At 38.1% G+C, this 17,278-nt stretch overlaps 1 protein-coding gene across 1 annotated transcript in view; it reads right to left on the bottom strand.

The window, feature by feature from the left end:
• The window catches only part of A1CF (APOBEC1 complementation factor), a 113,511-nt gene that overhangs the window by 18,992 nt on the left and 77,241 nt on the right, over positions 1 to 17,278 (bottom strand). The window contains exons 4-6 of the mRNA XM_016220737.2: positions 7,938 to 8,072; positions 5,928 to 6,058; positions 578 to 816 (exon numbers count right to left, since the gene is read on the bottom strand). Of these exons, the coding sequence (XP_016076223.2) occupies positions 578 to 816; positions 5,928 to 6,058; positions 7,938 to 8,072 (505 nt within the window). The remainder of the gene's footprint in view (positions 1 to 577; positions 817 to 5,927; positions 6,059 to 7,937; positions 8,073 to 17,278) is intronic.

Here is a 17,278-nt window from a genome sequence, read left to right as displayed (position 1 = left end):
CTTATTTCTGTTCCCCCAAGTTATGCAGAAATTACTAGACACTAGGAAGTCATCATAAAAGTATTTCACTTCATTGTCACTGGAATAACGTGTCTTTTGAAGATCTATTATTTCTACATTGTAATGGACAACAAATCTGATTACAAAATCTCTTTATAAAAGTAGCTGTTGATTGATATATTTAATTGTAAGAAAATTCTTTACTTTAGTGGTTCATGATAGGATTGTTGGAGCTTCAAGTTCTAAATTTCTCCAATGTGTGTAAATTAGACTTAACGCAGAGAATGGATACTTTTTCAGAATCCAATCTGTGAAGACTTCAGGGAACTTAATTTATCCTGAGATAGATAAGAAGAATAAAGAGTTTAAAACAAAACACAACCAAAGATATAGAGCAAAAAAATACAAACCCCAACACAACAGCGGCAAGCACTTGCTTCCTTTGCTCAGGAGTACAGGAGCCTGAGGCGGGCAGGGTGGAGTGGGGAGACTCAGGTGTGAGCAGGGTGGAGTGGGGAGACTCAGGTGTGGGCAGGGTGGAGTGGGGAGACTCAGGTGTGAGCAGGGGCTAGCGAACCTGGGAGAAGTTTCCTCCGGGCCATGGCCGCTGCCCGGTGACTCTGGTATTCCACGAAGGCAAAGCCTCTGTTCTTGGTTTTATCTGCGGCACTTGGGTAGACAATGACGTCGACAACTCCTTCGGTTACCTTCTTCATTTCTGATAAGATTTCTTCTCTCTTTTTGGTTTTTGGAATTCCCCCAACAAACAATCTGCAGTTGTCCACACTGGCACAGACCCCTAAGAGGCGCCCATTTCTGCAAAAAGAGGAGGCATTTGATTGGTAAGAATCCATGTGTGATTAACAGAAGTTGAAAAAGTATTGCTCTGTGCCCAATATGGCCTATAAACTTGGGCTGCTTGGTCTTTACAGTAATTAAACTGTTTTGGGGAAGCTGTGGCTGCTTTTGAGAAATTGGAAAATCTGTCAACATTTGCTTTATATTTTTAGAGGAAAAAAAGGTATTTGAAGCTGAGTAGCATCTGCTATCTTTAGATTAGATGTGGGTACGCCAGTTGTCAATTCTCACTCCTCCCTCAAATATCGCCAATGCTGAGGCCTTATACCTGCCCACATTACCCAGGTCCCTGCCTGGCCCTGGAGATATTTGAGTTTGCAACCCCTCGTATTCCCTTTCTTTTCCATCCAAATTGGGAAGCTATTCTGACATGATTGCTATTAAAAATAGTCCCTTATGCTTGAATGTATTTTTTATGTATTATCTTATTTAGCCTCTATAGGAGCCTGTAGGTAGATGGAGGTGTTATTTCCATTTTATAGATGAAGAACTTGAGACTTCAAGAAATTAAGTGGCTTACCGGGTTCTCAGTTCAGTTTCTGTTTCTCCTACTGAACAGTGTTGCTTAATAGCAAGTCGAAGTACACCTTCCTTGGCAGAGTGTAGATTGATCAGACTTTTCTGGGAAACACTTGGCAAAATGTATCAAAAGTCTCAAGTGTGAATAACCTTTGACCAAAGGATTTCCCTTCTGAAAGTGACCTTAGGAAACAGATGGGCACCAAGGATTATGTATAGGGTATTCATTTTTGTTATTTAAAATAACCTGCCTTGGAATGGGAAATGAGCAAAATATCCCAACATGTCGCGATAGTTTAATGTATTTGAGATGTTACTGACTTAGGGGCTGGACATTTCCTCTTTGTGTACCATAGTGTATTTGTCACCCTGGTTCTTGCCCACTAAATGCCAGTAGCTACCCATTAGTTCCTTGAAAAATGCTTCCTCATTTTCTAAGTGTCCCCTGGGGTGGACAAAAATGCTACTGGCCGAGAATCACTAGTTGACAGATGACAGGCATTCATAGTATAGAATGTTCTACAGTCATTGAGCATAGTAATGTAGAAGCATATTTATTGGTTAAAAAAAATCAGTTCACAGTATGTTGCTGGGTTAAAAAAGGCTACAAATTAAGTATGTGAGAAGGCCATTTTGATTAAAACTATATAGAAAATCTAGAAAGACAGTAAAAGTCAGCATAATGATTATCTTTGGGCATTGGGGTTATGGAGGAATGGTTTAACTTTTATTACTTTGTAGTTTTGTGTGTGTGTATATGTTGTGAACTAGGCTGTGTGACTTTTGTAATAACACAAAGTTATTAAAAAATTGGTCAAGTTCCCTTAACAGAAACCACTTGTTTGTCATGATTCAAAACGCTCATCCAGGTGAGTGAGAGACTGCTGAGTTCTTGGAACTAGTGGCTTTTATGTGTGGCAGGTATTCTGGCCAGCGCTGGGCCACTGTCCTAGTTGCCTTCTATGCTTTGCTGAAGAACCAAGGACCACATATCAGATCTGTGACAGGTCCATCTACATAGCACTAGGAATGTGGTTTTTGGGGGATGGGGTGGGAGGGAAGGGTTGATAAAGTAATCTTTCAGGTTGTTTTTTAAACTTCACTTTAAAAGAAAAAAAGCTCTACTCCTAGATATTATTTATTTAGAAATTATTATTTTTGATAGTTATGGGCTGGTCAGCTATCAGTTACCAGCAGGGGGAGCCTAGAGGCTCCATATTCTATTTTTAAATCTGTGTGGTTTGTCAGGCGCCTTCCCCAGAATTGCTCGAACAAAAGCCATCTCTTAAAAGCTGAGGGCATGACTTGAATGTGTCCAGATCCAGGCATTGAGATGATGCTCAGTGAATATTTGAGGAGGAGGCGGATGCTCTGAAAACTGGGGGTCTTTTTCTGATAAGAACCTGACCTATCCCCTCATAGAAGCAAATCAAAGGCTGTTCTCTTCTCTGCAAGGAAGGTTCTCTCTCTGTCCTGCCTGAATGTGAATTATCCCTTTGTTCAGTGTATTCCACACTGTGTACGTGACTTGCCTATTGGCCAATTGATAGCGGGCTGAGTTAGAAAAACTGTGGTCGTGTGCTGTGCTGTGTTCAAGTAACCCTTGTTTTACTTAATGGCCCCAAAACTATTCACATAACTTTTATTACAGAATATTGTTATAATTGTTCTATTTCATTAGTTCTTGTTGTTACTCTCTTATTGTGCCCAATTTGTAAATGCAGTTATGTATGTATAGGAAAAAATAGTATGTGTGGAGTTTAGTACCCTCTGTGAACACATTCCCTACAAATAAGGGGGATCTACTGTAGTCGTTATTTATATCCAGTGGGTAACTGTGTGTTAAGCAGGTACAACATACCCTGCTGATTCCCTACATAGCCAATTCTACATCCACTCAACTTAAAAGCCATTTTGGGAATAATCCTTACTGTTAGGGTGCCCAGGTTCCAAGAAAGCCCATGAATGGAGTATCTTCCAATCTCTGAAACCATATAACTGTAATATTAAGTTTTTTAGCCCTTTCCCAAACACTTCACCACCCAGGTGGTCCCTGACTTATGATCATTTAACTTACAATTTTTTGACTTTACAATGGTGGGAAAGCTATATTCTTTCAGTAAAAACTGGCTGGGCTAAGCTTTGGTGTTCAGTAGATTAAGTGCCTCTTCAACTTAAGATATTTTCAAGTTATGATGGGCTTGTTGGAACATAACCCCGTCATAAGTTGAGGAGCATCTACACATTGTTTCATATGATGGATGCTCAGAACACCTCCCTGGGATCAGGTGCGAATGATAAAACTGATGTTGAAAGGATTTGTCGAAAGGAACCTGTGCTAGACTGCAGATCTCCTGATTCCTACTCCAAACAATCCTCCACATACCAGACATAGCTTTTTTGGGTCCATGGAGGCATGTGTTGGAAGGGAGCCTCGTTTATATTTTCTCTGAGACTCTGCTCCAGAATCCAACCTTGGGACTGAGGGGCTAGGCTACAAGTAGTAGCCCAATTCAGTTAATATTTTGGTGGCCAAGGGTTTAAGAAATATGATCTGATATTTGACTGAATTATAGAATTACAAGGATAATGCATGACTTATTTTGGGCCTATAGAAGGTGAGAGAAAAATAATGGGAGAGGAAATCTACTCCCTCTGTATTCACCAAATTTAAGATTCCATCAGTGTTAACATACATCTTTGTTTTGGAAAGGAAATATATGTGAAAAGCTTCATCTTAGAATTGATGAAATGTGCTAATTGCTAATATGTAATTGTACTATCAATAATTTATTGACCTATAACTGTGTTTCAAACATTTAAAAAATTTCTGTGGTATCCCCACAATAAAACCTGTGAAATAAGTACTATTTTCCCCACTTTATAGGTGAGGAACCTGAGGGTCAGAGAGGTTGAGTTACTTGCTGGCACTCAAGTGAAGCGTGTCTGACGCCAAAGCTATTGCCTTTCAACTGCTCCCCTCAGCTCTCCTCCTGGCAGCCCAGGGCCTCCTGTGAGAGAGAATTTTTGACAGATCCCTTTCCAAGCGAAGGTTTTAGAATTCGGACATTTCATGAAGTTAACCCTGCTACCAGTTTATGAAAATCAGTTATTGATTGTACAGGGTCACTTATGGCCTGGAACCCTCCGCTAGTCCCATGGTTTTAAATGTTATCTCTATTTGGCTGACCCCAAAATTTACATTCCAACCATGACCTCTCTCCTGACGCCGATATCATACAATCACCTCTTCAGCACGTCCTTTAGGATGCCCAAGGTGCATCTCAAAAGTAAATTGGCCCACACAGAGCTCTTCATGTTTTCTGCTATCCTCACAGTTTTTTTCCATCTCAGCGACACTGTGACATCCACATTTACTAGGATACATCCTAGGTTTCCTCCCTGAATTCTAAATCACTCACACTCTAAATCCAATATTTAGCCAGCCTAGTCTATTCAAACTCCAAAATGTATCCCAAACCTGATCCTTTCCCCACCTTCACTACCAACCCCCTTGTGCAATCACCATTGTCTCTTGTCTAGATCTGCAGCAGCCTTCCTGCGGGCTTCCCTCTCCCACTCCTCACCCTGCTGTAGTCCATTCTTTGCCAACAGCCAGAGTAATGTTTTAAAAAGCATGGATCTCATTAAAACCCTTCTGTGATTTCCTCTTTTTATGAGAATAAAACCCAAATTTGTAAACATGGAGTCTAAGACTCTCCAAGTGTATTGACTTCAACCCTTTTTTCTTTACTCTTTTCTGCCACATTGGCTTTCTTTCTGTCCCTCTAACTACAGGGGTGGGGAACCTTTTTTCTGCCAAGGGGCATTTGGATATTTGTAACATCATACACAATCATCACCTTAAAAATTAGCTACGAAAAAAGCTCCTAGATTTACTGAATTTCCAGTCCCGCCTGCAGTTGCCTTGGCAGGGCCCGACCAAATGATTTCTCGGGCTGTGTAAGGCCCGTGGGCTAGAGGTTCCCCACCTCTGCGATGCCTCAACCTTGTTCTCATTTTCGAATTTTTGCACTTGCTGTTCTCTCTCTAGAATAATCGTCCTTCAGATATGACTCACATGGCTGACTCTTTTTATGCAAGTCTCAGGTGAAATTTTAGTTCCTTGGAGAATATTTTCTTAAACACACCAAGTTAGAGTAGCCACTTCCTCCCACAACTGTATCCCATTTCCTGGTATTACTTTTTCATACTCTTTTAAATGATCTTATACATCCATTTGCTTGCTATGAGGATACCTTGATGTATTTCTAATATTTTAAGCAATGCCCAGCACATATTTATGAAATGGATAAATTAATAAATTTTGTTTCTTTGAACATTTCACAGAACTTAGTTTTGGTGCTTTATATAATGTTGATATTAAACAAATATTTCATTAAATTGATTTTCCCCAAGGAAAAGAAATAACCTTTTTTAATTTCTGGTTTTGCTATCTTTTGTATATATTATATTAGGTAAGCTTGATAGAAGAACAGATACAGGTGCATTTTCTGATTCACTTTTTATCTAAAAGAAGTGGCTCTTACCTAATTTCATAATTATTAAGTTGCTTGATTGCATTCTTGGCCTCCTGTTTATTTGAGAAAGTTACAAAAGCATATCCTCTATTGTTGCCATTAAAATCCATCATCATTCTCATTTCATAAATTTTACCAATCTAGAAGAGAAAAAGATAAATTTATCTTTCTAAAGAGAAAAAGATAAATTCACATTTATGCATTTGTACTTCCAAATGAACACACACTCACATACACTCACACACACACAATGTTTTCTGAAGTCTGTCACTGCCATATTTGGCATTTGCCTCCCAGGTGGAATGGTTTGCATATTTTCACTCTGGGTTCAGATCCATTATCTGACTCATGGGCAAAGTCAAGTTAAATTTTTTAAAAAAGTATACAAGTGGCATTTCAGCCTGAGTTAACAGAATATGATTTTTGACAAAGCAAATGACCTTTCACTACACGTCCATCTGGGGATTTATAGAATATTTTAGGGACCTGAAAACACATTTGTCATCAGAAGTACAATTTCTTGATAGATTTGTCCTTACCCTCTCTATTGGCCTCTGAAGTCTCCTTAATTTTACCTTTACTTGGTAATACTCAACCACTGATATTTTTTTAAAAAACCAGGAACACTAATTTGGAACCTTGCTAAACCTTCTTAGCTGTCTTTTTCCCCCACTGTGACATCAAAATGAATAGAAATGTGTTTCAGAGGATGATCTGGGGAGCCCTGTTATTTTCACAAGCTGTAGGCTGAAAGTAAGTGCTGGTCTTGGTGCAGCTGACCCAGAGCCAGGACCTGCACCACAAGAGGGTACTCACATACCACTGGCTATAGCTACTCGGCTTTGCCTATATACACTACTCCCTCCAGATATTCCAAATGTTCTCCAGAAATGCAGGCTCAGCAATTCATTACTGCTGGCTGCTATAAGAAAGATGGCCCAAATAGATATGAGGAGCATGTGTAGGAAGAAGAAGCATCATTAAGCATATACGATTACCACACTGGTTGGTTACCCCTCATTTGAGTCTCATCCCACCTCATTCCACCCCACCTCATCCAAACCCAGCATATTCAGTGAGGGACACCTATTTCTTATGGGCTCATTGGGAAAGAGTTCAAGCATGTTTCACCTATGTTTCAGGTGTTTCTTGGTGCTCATTTTCAGGTTCAGTATATAAGATTGTTACAGGATTAAGTCCTCATAGTTTGCCAACTGGCCAAGGGGATTGTATGTACAAAATTAAGGGCAGTTCTGAATCTGAGGCTGAGTGGCACCCATACGCACACCTTCACCCACACACAGTCACAACTGATTTGAGCATTTAGGGAAAGAAATAGATAAACTCTCATTTTTGCTGACTTTTTGAGGAATATGGTTCTTTAAACACCACTTGGTAAATTATTGAAAGTAACTATTAATTTTGTATTCAGCCTTTAATTGGGATTTAATAACAAAATATCACTTGGTATTAAAACTGAGGAAATTTATCTCTTAATACATATGTAATTTCTTTGAGAACCTTAGTTACATAATTAATTTTGTTGATTTATTAAGGTGGACAAGAAATTCAAACTTGTAGAAAAAAACGTTATTCTGGATCAGTATGTATAGACACATGTTTGAGCTATGACAAACTTATCTATTCTTTTTATATAAAAATGTTGTGCACACATTAAAATGTCAAGTTGGAGCAATATCTTTTTTAAGAGATTGTTCTAATGTTATCCTATATTGATAGACTCATTGAGTTTGCAGGGAGAGGGCATGCCAACGGAGATCGGGGATTGAGACATAGATTTGAAACTCATGAGCAATGATCTCAGTAACAGCTGATGTCAGGCTGCCAGCTGCGGGATAAAGAGCTGAGACCATCACCAGCAGGTAGGAGGTTTTATTGGCCTGAGGAATAGCAGTTAGAAGAGAAGCCATCGCTGACCAGGAAAAATGAGCATGAAAGCAAAGAGAAGAGAGTAGTATCTTTCCCTTGAAAGAGAAGAAAATTTAAATTTGGACTCACTTTTTCACATAATGGTATAAGTTCATCTTCAAAAAGGTCTCGGGGAAGTTTTCCAATGAAAATTTCACAGCCCCTTTCTGGGGGTGCAGCATCCCAGCCAGGTGGGGGGCCACCATATTTTCTTTGTCCATTTTCCTGCGAATCCACGGTAGGTTATATGGGGGAGAGACAAAAACAAGAGATGGTTAGCTGACGTTTCTCGATTATTTTTCAGAATTATTTCACAGTAAGAAACATGTGTCAGTGAGAAATAATAGTGGTCTGGTCAGAGGATAAAAATCATAAATGTCTCTGTTGTGTGGATTTTAATACCATGCTCTGTGCTTCAGTGGCCTGCTTGAGATGAGCGTGTGAAAACTTATAAAGTCTCGCACAAATATAATGGGTTGTTTTTTTTTTCTGTTATTCAAAATCACCAAAGCCTGAATATCGAAGGACCTGGCTGACCTTTGGACCCACTGTGAAGGCTGTGTGGTGTGGTGTTGAATGTTCTGGGGCTGGACTCTTGGCTCTGACTCACTAGCTGTGCGGCCTCGGACAGATGACTTCTCAGAACCTCTGTGTTCTCACATGCACCATGAGGACAAAACCAGCTATTGATTAAAGGGGAGCGTGCATCAGATATGCATGGCACAGCTTTTGGCGTGTGATATATACTTATTGGTTATTCATTCTCTTCTCGCCTCCTTGAATTTAGGGGGTGGGGTATGCCGAGGAAGGCAACTCAAGACCCTAAATAGGAGCATTGTGAAGATTACCGTTGGAAGGAGTGGCTGGCTAATTTGGGGGGTAGCTCGTGAGAGACTTGAATCTATTTTCAAAGCTGACAAAATGGTGAGAGGTGTTTACTAATGTTGGATCTCTTCGTAGGGGACAAGGCTGTTCTCTGTCCAAAGAGAATTAGCTTCTATTTTTTCCTTTGTCCTAGCAAACCCTTGGTTAGCTTAATGTCCTTATTTGGGAAGGAGTAGTCTTGGTGTTTCTCTGCAATGCCAGCTATATTTTTCTAGAGATTAAAGAACTAAAAGTAACTCAGGAGCCCCAAAGTGAAGTATAGGCCTAATCCACCACTGCTGATCTGCTGGGGAAAGGTAAATTTACTTCCCACTTAGGCATAGTCAGGGCTCTTTGTCATTGTACTTTTGTGATTTTTAAAAATTTATCTTTACTGTGAAAGTATTACAGATGTCCCCTTTTCTCCCCCCATTGGCTCCCTCCACCTCTCACCACCCCCGCTCCTGGCCTTTACCGCACCATTGTCTGTGTCCATGGGTTATGCATATATGCATATAAATTCTTTGGTTAATCTCTCCCCCTGCCCCCTTCCCTCTGAGATCCGTCAGTCTATTCCATGCTTCCATGTGACTTTTTGAAGAAAGGAAACTATAAGGGACCAAATACCAGTATGCATTACTAACTTCTACAATTAACACTTTTAAAAGTTTTATACTGTAAAATGACACATGCTGGAAAAAACACAGTAGTGTACAAGGTGAAAAGATTCCCAAATGTATCACCCTACCCATCCATAGAAGCAGTTACTGTTAACTTCCAAATACTTTTTATGTATATTTTAAAAAGACATGTTATTTGTTGAAAAAAGTTGTTTTGTACAATAGTTGTTTGAAATCAAAGTCAAGCAGCTTCTAGTTTCATTGATAAATCTTTATCTATACCCACTGGAGTCTTTCTCAATTATCTTATGAGTTAGCACAAGGGCTTTTTGGATCACCGTGTTTAAATGATGTCTGTGGTTTTGATCACTTTTTTAATTTTAATGATTTATATTATGTTGCTTTAAATGAAGAAAAGATATCAGATGGGCATTCTACCTTGCCTTGGTCACTTTTTGATTTCAATGACTAGATGTTTTTCATTTTTCTAAATATTTAAATATTTGCCTCAAGAGTTTTTGTATTTTTTCCTCCCTATATTCTTGCAGGATTATCCAGCAGCAAAAATTTGTTGTCACTGAGAAATCTAAGAAATGAAATGTTCCCTATTTTTATTTTTAAAAAGTTAAGAACCAAGTGAGCTATATCTCAACTAAGAATTTCCTGAAAGTTATAAATTACATATTTTATTACATATAAATTACATATAAAAGTAGATTTTATTTACTTACCGTCTAACAAATGCCTGTATAGCCCTTGCTGCAAAACACTGTTCTGATCTGCAAACATCATGGGTTATGGACTGTTACTATGCCCATTTTACAAAAGACACAGAGGCCCAGGGAGATTTAAGTAATTTGCTGAGTCGTGTGATTGGGAACTGAAGTCAGGATTTGAACTCAGGCAGATTGGTTTCAGAGTCCATCAGCTACATTTTGTTGCCTCATTATATGGAGGCCTAATCACTTATAACAGATCCATACATTTAAATATTTATGAAAAATATGAAAAAATTAATCATGCCATTAACTTGCAAACTCTATTGCATTAAATATTCTTTTCCATTTCCAATCATTTTATTACACTTTTTTTTGCGGGGGGGATATATCTCATAGAGTATTTCTATTGCCAAACTACGGTCCACCTCTTTGGGTCAACTCTCACCATATGGTTGATGGTGACCCCTCTGAGCCCATTTCTGTATATCTTAAATGTCTAGACATACTATTCAGTAAAGTATTGGAAAAAAAACTTAGTATGAATTGACAGTATTTTTACTCTTCAGGTCGAAGAAACCCAATTTTCATCCCACAAAAGTAAAATTCCTGAATTTCTGATTTGACAAGCTTTGTCTGATAGTCTGAAAATAAATAAGCAATGAGCACATTGACCTTTGTAAATTTTCCCTTCAACTTTCTTTCCGGCTATAATTGCTAAAAATGTCACCAAACTATTTTGTGCAAATCATGTGTATAGCAGAATTCATCTGCTTATGAGCCAAAATGATTGGGCAGAAAAGCTTATTATCTTTCTGTGGTTTCTATAAACACTTGAAATAAATTCCCCAAGAATATCTCTTGGGATCACCAAGAGTCTGACTAGTTCAGAGATGCCGCAAGGTTCACGCACTGGGGGAGATTTGCTTTATAAACCACCCACCAGGCTTGGAATGCCCCAGTGGTGAAGATCTAGCCAGTGTAAGACAGGCACTGGGCATTCGTCATGGGGTCAAAATATCTGCCTATTAGTCAGAAAGGACAGTTGGGAGCTGGATTGTTGGTATTTTAGGCACTATTTTTTATAGTTGAGTTTTAAATAGATAAAGCCCAGTTATAACTGCTCTTTCCCCTCCTGACTGATGTCCTTCTAGTGGAATGCATTCCCCTCAGCATCACAAATGTATTAATAGTTCAGAGAGAAAGAATATGGGATTTTTTTCCCATGAGAGACTGTCCATTCAACTCTGAGAATTTTTAGTTTCCCAATTGAAAACTTGGATACCATTCGCTCTCTCTCGTCACATATGAATAGGTGAAAATCTTTAACTATGTAAATGAAAAACTGAAGACCTAATTCTAATTGTAAATCCAGTGGCTTTAACTTAAATATTGGATACCAAGCCTACCCAGTAACTCTGTGTATATGTCAAGGGCATTTGGAAGTTGCTTCTGTCATGGATATATTGAGCATTTTATGATGGACCCATAGAGTCTTTAAGAATATATCATATTCTTGACCTTGAATAAAATCACACAACCTTTGACAAGTGATTCTAAGCAATAAATCTTAGCATAAAAGTAAAAAAGACTGGGTTCATTTTGGCCACTTGGCATCTGAACTTTTTATACATCTGGAGAATCTGGATAAATAGCTTTTTCCCACAGGATTTTCAAAGGCCAGACACTTGCTTTTCCAGCTTCCATTGCAGCTGGGACAGTCATAGTTGCAGTAAAGGAAAACTAAGTTCTGGTGCAGAAATTGTAATGGTGCAAACTTGAGTTTTGAGCATTCATGACTGTAGATGCATTTTCATATTGTTTTAGATTTGTGACATTTGGGGTTCATTCCTAAAGGCTTACCCTCGAATCTAGTTTTTTAAATAAAAAGTTTCTGTGAACTAGTATCCTTTTAATAAACTCCCTTTCTGTTTAATCAGCTAAAATTAGCTTCTACTATTTGCACATAATAGTAGTAGCAGCAAAACATATGCACACACAAAAACACCCCAAAAACAAAATGCAAAACACCCTGCTGAAACAACAGCTAATCCTAACTGAGTTGGGCACTGTGCTAAGTGCTTTACATGTATTAATTCTCATTATCTTCTCAACAAACCAGTGTGGATGGTACTACTTACTTTTGATTGATAGGTGAGGATTCCAAGGCACAGAATGTGTCCAGATTTGTATAAATAGTAAGTGACAAAGACTTTCTTGAGTCCTGAGTCCATGCTTGTATTCTCGACATTGTTTTTCTCTTGTTTTTATATTAACCCAATATTCTCATTGTACCGATGAGGAAACTGAGTCCAGAGAAATTATGTGAGTTATCTGAAGTCACACTGGCTTAATTTATTGCAGATGACACTAGAACAAAGGTCCTAAGATTCTTGATCTGGTAAACTTCATGGCGTATATGCTGTTCAAAAGTCATAATGACTTTTCATGGTTACCAGCCTCAAAATTCTACATGTTATGTGTTACACCTACTTTCTTATTCAACTTCACCAAACACGGAGATCTGATGGTTTGTTGTCTCCCATAAATGAGTTCATTCATGACCTAGAAGGACGTCAAGGAATGAACCCTCACTCAGTCTTTTTATTTTTATTTTTATGAGTAGTAATTTCAATTCCTTTAATGGTTCTTTGGAAATTTTATATTCTAAATCTGCAATCATCTATGTGGTTCTCTTTAGTTGTTTGTTTTTTTTCTTGCCAAGAGGGGAGAAACCGTGTATCTTCCCTTCCTAAACTGCTTTTAGGTGGTCTCCTATCCATTTTCCAATGACTATGTATTTATTTCTGTACTCGTTCTCTCAGGTGCTGGGCAATATATCCAGACCTTCTCACCTTCGTAAGTGTGCCAGGCACCAGGGCCATGCTCAGAACAGTGGTTCTATGGCAAACACCTGTGGATGGACTATTCTCCCAGTTGATGCTGATGCATTGGGAATGCCTCTCTGGACAGTGTCTATTGCAGTTCATGAATTAACAGTGTATTTTCCCAGTTGTTGGTTTGTAAGAGTAAATAAAAATCTTTATTAGACATTATTATTATGACTTTCCATCTGCGTACCACCTATATGTCTCATGTGATAGGGTTCAAGGCAAATCTAAAGGACCTTAAATAAGGTGTCCTCAAAGGATTATTAGATGTGATTTTTATCTTGATTCTGCTTGTGACATTTTTATTGCCTGAGGACAGTAGACAGGGCTATAGGGAATATTCATATTTAAATTCTCTATAATAGATAACTACCTGTTTGGTGTAATTAGTTTGTTCACCTTCACATCCTATTAGGATCACTGACTTCATGTTGGTAAATCTATTTTAGACTGGGAATTTTTAGAAAGCAGAATTTATTTAATTTACATACCGTGGAAGTTGGCATTACCCTTATTAGCTTTTTTCCTACAATATTTGCAAGGCATATGCACTATGGATGCCAGTGATTGCAAAGGCCTTGTGAGGGTGTTAGGATGCCTGTGAAAGGGAGGCAGATTTTGACACCATATTAAAATGTAGAAAAATTTTTATTCCATGTTTTGTGAGTTAGTCAATAGGATCCTTACAGGAAATATTATAGGAATTTTAAAAATCAGTGTACCTTTAATTGCACATCCAATTAACACCTATTTCATTAACTACTTAATGACTGTGCTTGAATTGATTCACTTTCTTAAAGAAACTTATGCAGTAAAGAAAATATATATCATTCTTATAAATAGAGTATCAGCATCATTTCCCACAAATGGAAAGTAATTATAAAAGCAATTACAAAAGCAGGAAATCATGATTAAATTCTGCCTAGACAGTCTTGTGCTCTCTGTGTTCAAAAGGCTTAGCAGGAGCTGGAGAGGTACTTAAGGCATACTTCCAACCACTAACTTTTCTTATCTAAGTATTTGAAACAGAACTGAAAGTGGAATAATTTTCCCAGTATGAAATTCAGTTATTTAATGCCGTGTAACCTCATCTCAGCTCTCTCCAGGCACCTCTGAAACAATGTTAAAAAAGATCAGAGTTGAAGTTCTTGCACGTACTTAATTGTATGGCTCTGTGATCTCACTGTTTTTCTTCTTAGTCTGTGTTAGAAGCTATCTTTGCATCTCCCAATGGTAAGCTTTCAGGTTCTGAGATGAAGAGTTGCTTATTTTTGGTTGCTGAACCCTATTAAACAGAGAGGTAACAATTTAAAAAATCCTGAAGTTGCCTGCAAGCAAAGTCTAAAGTCCAAAAGGGCTGTCCATGCTTCTGTGTTTTTGAGTCATGGAGTTCACACTGAGTTTTTAGGCTGATAAAATAGAAAACCTTATGTGCCTCTAGTTTTAGAGAAACCAAATAGTTTACAAAGATATTGAACTTTATATTGAAGACCTCATGTAAAACTAACTCTCAATTAGGCTAGCTGAGAAGTTCATTGCTGTTGGCACATAGCTTCTGCAATGTATTTCTATTTCTTGGGATGCTGCAGTTCCTGTCACATGCCAGGCACACACATTTCCCACAGAAGCATTCACAGGACTGTCCCTTCATTTGGAGTCCTCCACACCACACTGGCATTTCCGGCTAGTAGAAGCAAGGCTTCTTAAGAGCTTTCAAGCAAAGTTGGCCTGTGAGTGGCTGGGGCTATAAGCTTAGGGAAACACGTGCCTGTGATGATCTGCTCATCCCATCCTGTTCTCATGCTTAGTCTCCCTATTTAAAGAACCCGTATTCATGCACTTGGTGAGTGACCTAAGTCCTTGGATAGCAGGGACATAAGCAGGTGGTGAGAACAGGCAATAGAAGAAAACATAGGACCCAGGAGCTATATTTTACCGTGAAGTCAAATTCCTATTTCTGCCCCGAGGCTTTTTGTGTGGTGGTTGAAAAGAATGTCTGTGCCTCTTGCTGAGCTAATCTAGATGAAGCCCATTGTAAACACTGAAGTCCTAAGTTACTTATTTTTATTGCATTATTTGTAGGAGAAAAATTGCAGTGTGAGAAATGCTTACATAAAGTTACTAAAGCAACCAACCAGGGAGATGGGGGATTTAACTTAATTTGGGGCACCCTTAGAAGAGGCGAGTGTATCCTAATCAGATTTATGTTGATCTAGCATCATCCTTTGTACCTATGACTTGTACATATTCATTGAGGAATTGAATATATTAGAATAAAATAATGTGGTTGCACTGAAACTCCACGTAAGAGAACATGCATAGAAAGCAAAATTTGAAGTGTAGGAATTAATGGCTATTTAGTTCCTGGTTTGAGGGAGTTGAGGCTGATGGCCAAGAAAAAGAGGAAAAGAAGGATGAGCCCCACTATTTTTCTTACTTATCTGCTGTGAATCTTACTGGATCTTTGAAATTAATAGATACTGTCTTCACTGCTCAAAGGTGTTGTGCATTTTACAAATATTTTGGTTAAGCAGTAATAAGGAATTTTCTTTAAAAACTATGGATTAGCCTAAATATTTGGAAGCATTTATAGTTTTCTGATTTTAAGTAAATATTAAAATTTAGACATTTCCCCATGTCTTTGCTTGAAATCAGAGTTTGACATGACTATATAATTTGGAAATATAAGGGTGATCATAATTTATGTAACTGGAAATATTTTATTGGACATTTAGGATATGTTTAATATTTAAACATTATAAATTTCACTATTATGAGCATCCTTATGCCTAAATATTTATCCTCATACTTTAGGTCAAAGAGTATGATCAGTTTTATGCCTCTAAGCAGAAAGGTAGCAACCACATCTGTACTCATCATTTAATGCAGTCTTATGTTGTCATTTTAAATTTTGGATAAATTCATTCTCAGTGCAACTACTTTACATGCATAATGTCAAGGCCTAACACCAATGCATTGTGTTCAATAATAGGGAGTAAGGGAACAAAACAGAAAAACAAAAACAAAAAACCGATTAAGTTTATCAAGGACAACCACTGGATTAAGAAAGGAATGGCACTATCATACTCACAAAATTTATTGTGTTGTGATGATTTTTAGAAAATAGATTATCAATAGGGTAATTGGACAAACAGTGCTAATTTACACCATATTTTAAATATTTAAAATTATATATAAGTATCCTGAGTTTACTTTGAAAAAATATTTGGGCTACTTTAGGTTGATGCTTATTAAATACATATTTAGCTTTAGTTGTAGTAGATTTACAGTTAATATAAACTTTCCACACTGGGCGGAAAGTTTTCTGAAAATGCACATCTATAAAAAAATCTATTTGCACCCTGGCCCGGTTACCTCAGCTGGTTGAGTGTTGCACCTTGCACTGAAAGGTCACCAGTTCAAGTCGCAGTTGGGGCCCATGCCAGGTTGCGAGCTCAGTCCCCTCAGGGTGCATTTGGAAGCAACTGATTGATGTTTCTCTTTCACATCTATGTTTCTCTCTCTCTCTCTCTCTCTCTTCCCCTCTCCTTTCAATTCTCTCTAAAATCAATAAAAACATAAAAAAATCTTTTTGCCTGGTTTTTTTAATTGAATTTATTGGTGTGACATTGGTTCACAAAAGCATACAGGTTTCAAGTGTGCAACTCAGTAAAACGTCATCTGCACACTGCATTGTGCACCCATCACCCCAAGCAAAGTCTCTTTCTGTCCCCATCTCCCCACCTTTGCCCACTCCACCTATCCCTTATCCCCCTTTCCCTTTGCCTAGTTTTAAGGAGAAGATTTCAGATGGAAGGAACATCATCTGTCAGAGTTTTTGACTCACATCACTGATGAATTCTTGAGGAAAGAATAATCACAATGTGATTTTTTTTCTTTGACTCTCAAAGAAATATATGCTAGTTTTAGAAAATCTAGGAAGTACAATTAATAGTTAAAAAGTAGGGAAAGAGAGCACCACACATAATTAAATTGCCTGGACATAAAGACTTTTTGCAAGGTAACTTTGCAGCATACTTACTTCCAAAACTTTTCTATGTGGCATAAGGCAGCTATGAAGTTGAAAGTTAACTTGTCAACATCACACAATTTTTAAAAAATATTTTTTACTGATTTTTTTAGAGAGAAGAAGGGAGAGGGAGAGAGAGGGAAACATTAATGTGAGAGCAAAACATCCATCGACTGCCTCCTGCTTGCTCCCTACTGGGGATCAAGCTTGCAGCCCTGGCATGTGCCCTGATGGGGGATTGAGCCGGCAACCTTTAGGTGCAGGGGATGAAGTCTAACCAACTGAGCCACTCTGGCCAGGGCAACACAAT

Source organism: Miniopterus natalensis, chromosome 14 (genome assembly GCF_054644295.1).
Source record: "Miniopterus natalensis isolate mMinNat1 chromosome 14, mMinNat1.hap1, whole genome shotgun sequence".
Lineage (NCBI taxonomy): Eukaryota > Metazoa > Chordata > Mammalia > Chiroptera > Miniopteridae > Miniopterus > Miniopterus natalensis.
Note: the sequence above shows the minus strand (reverse complement) of the source record. Positions and strands in the feature narration are given on the sequence as shown.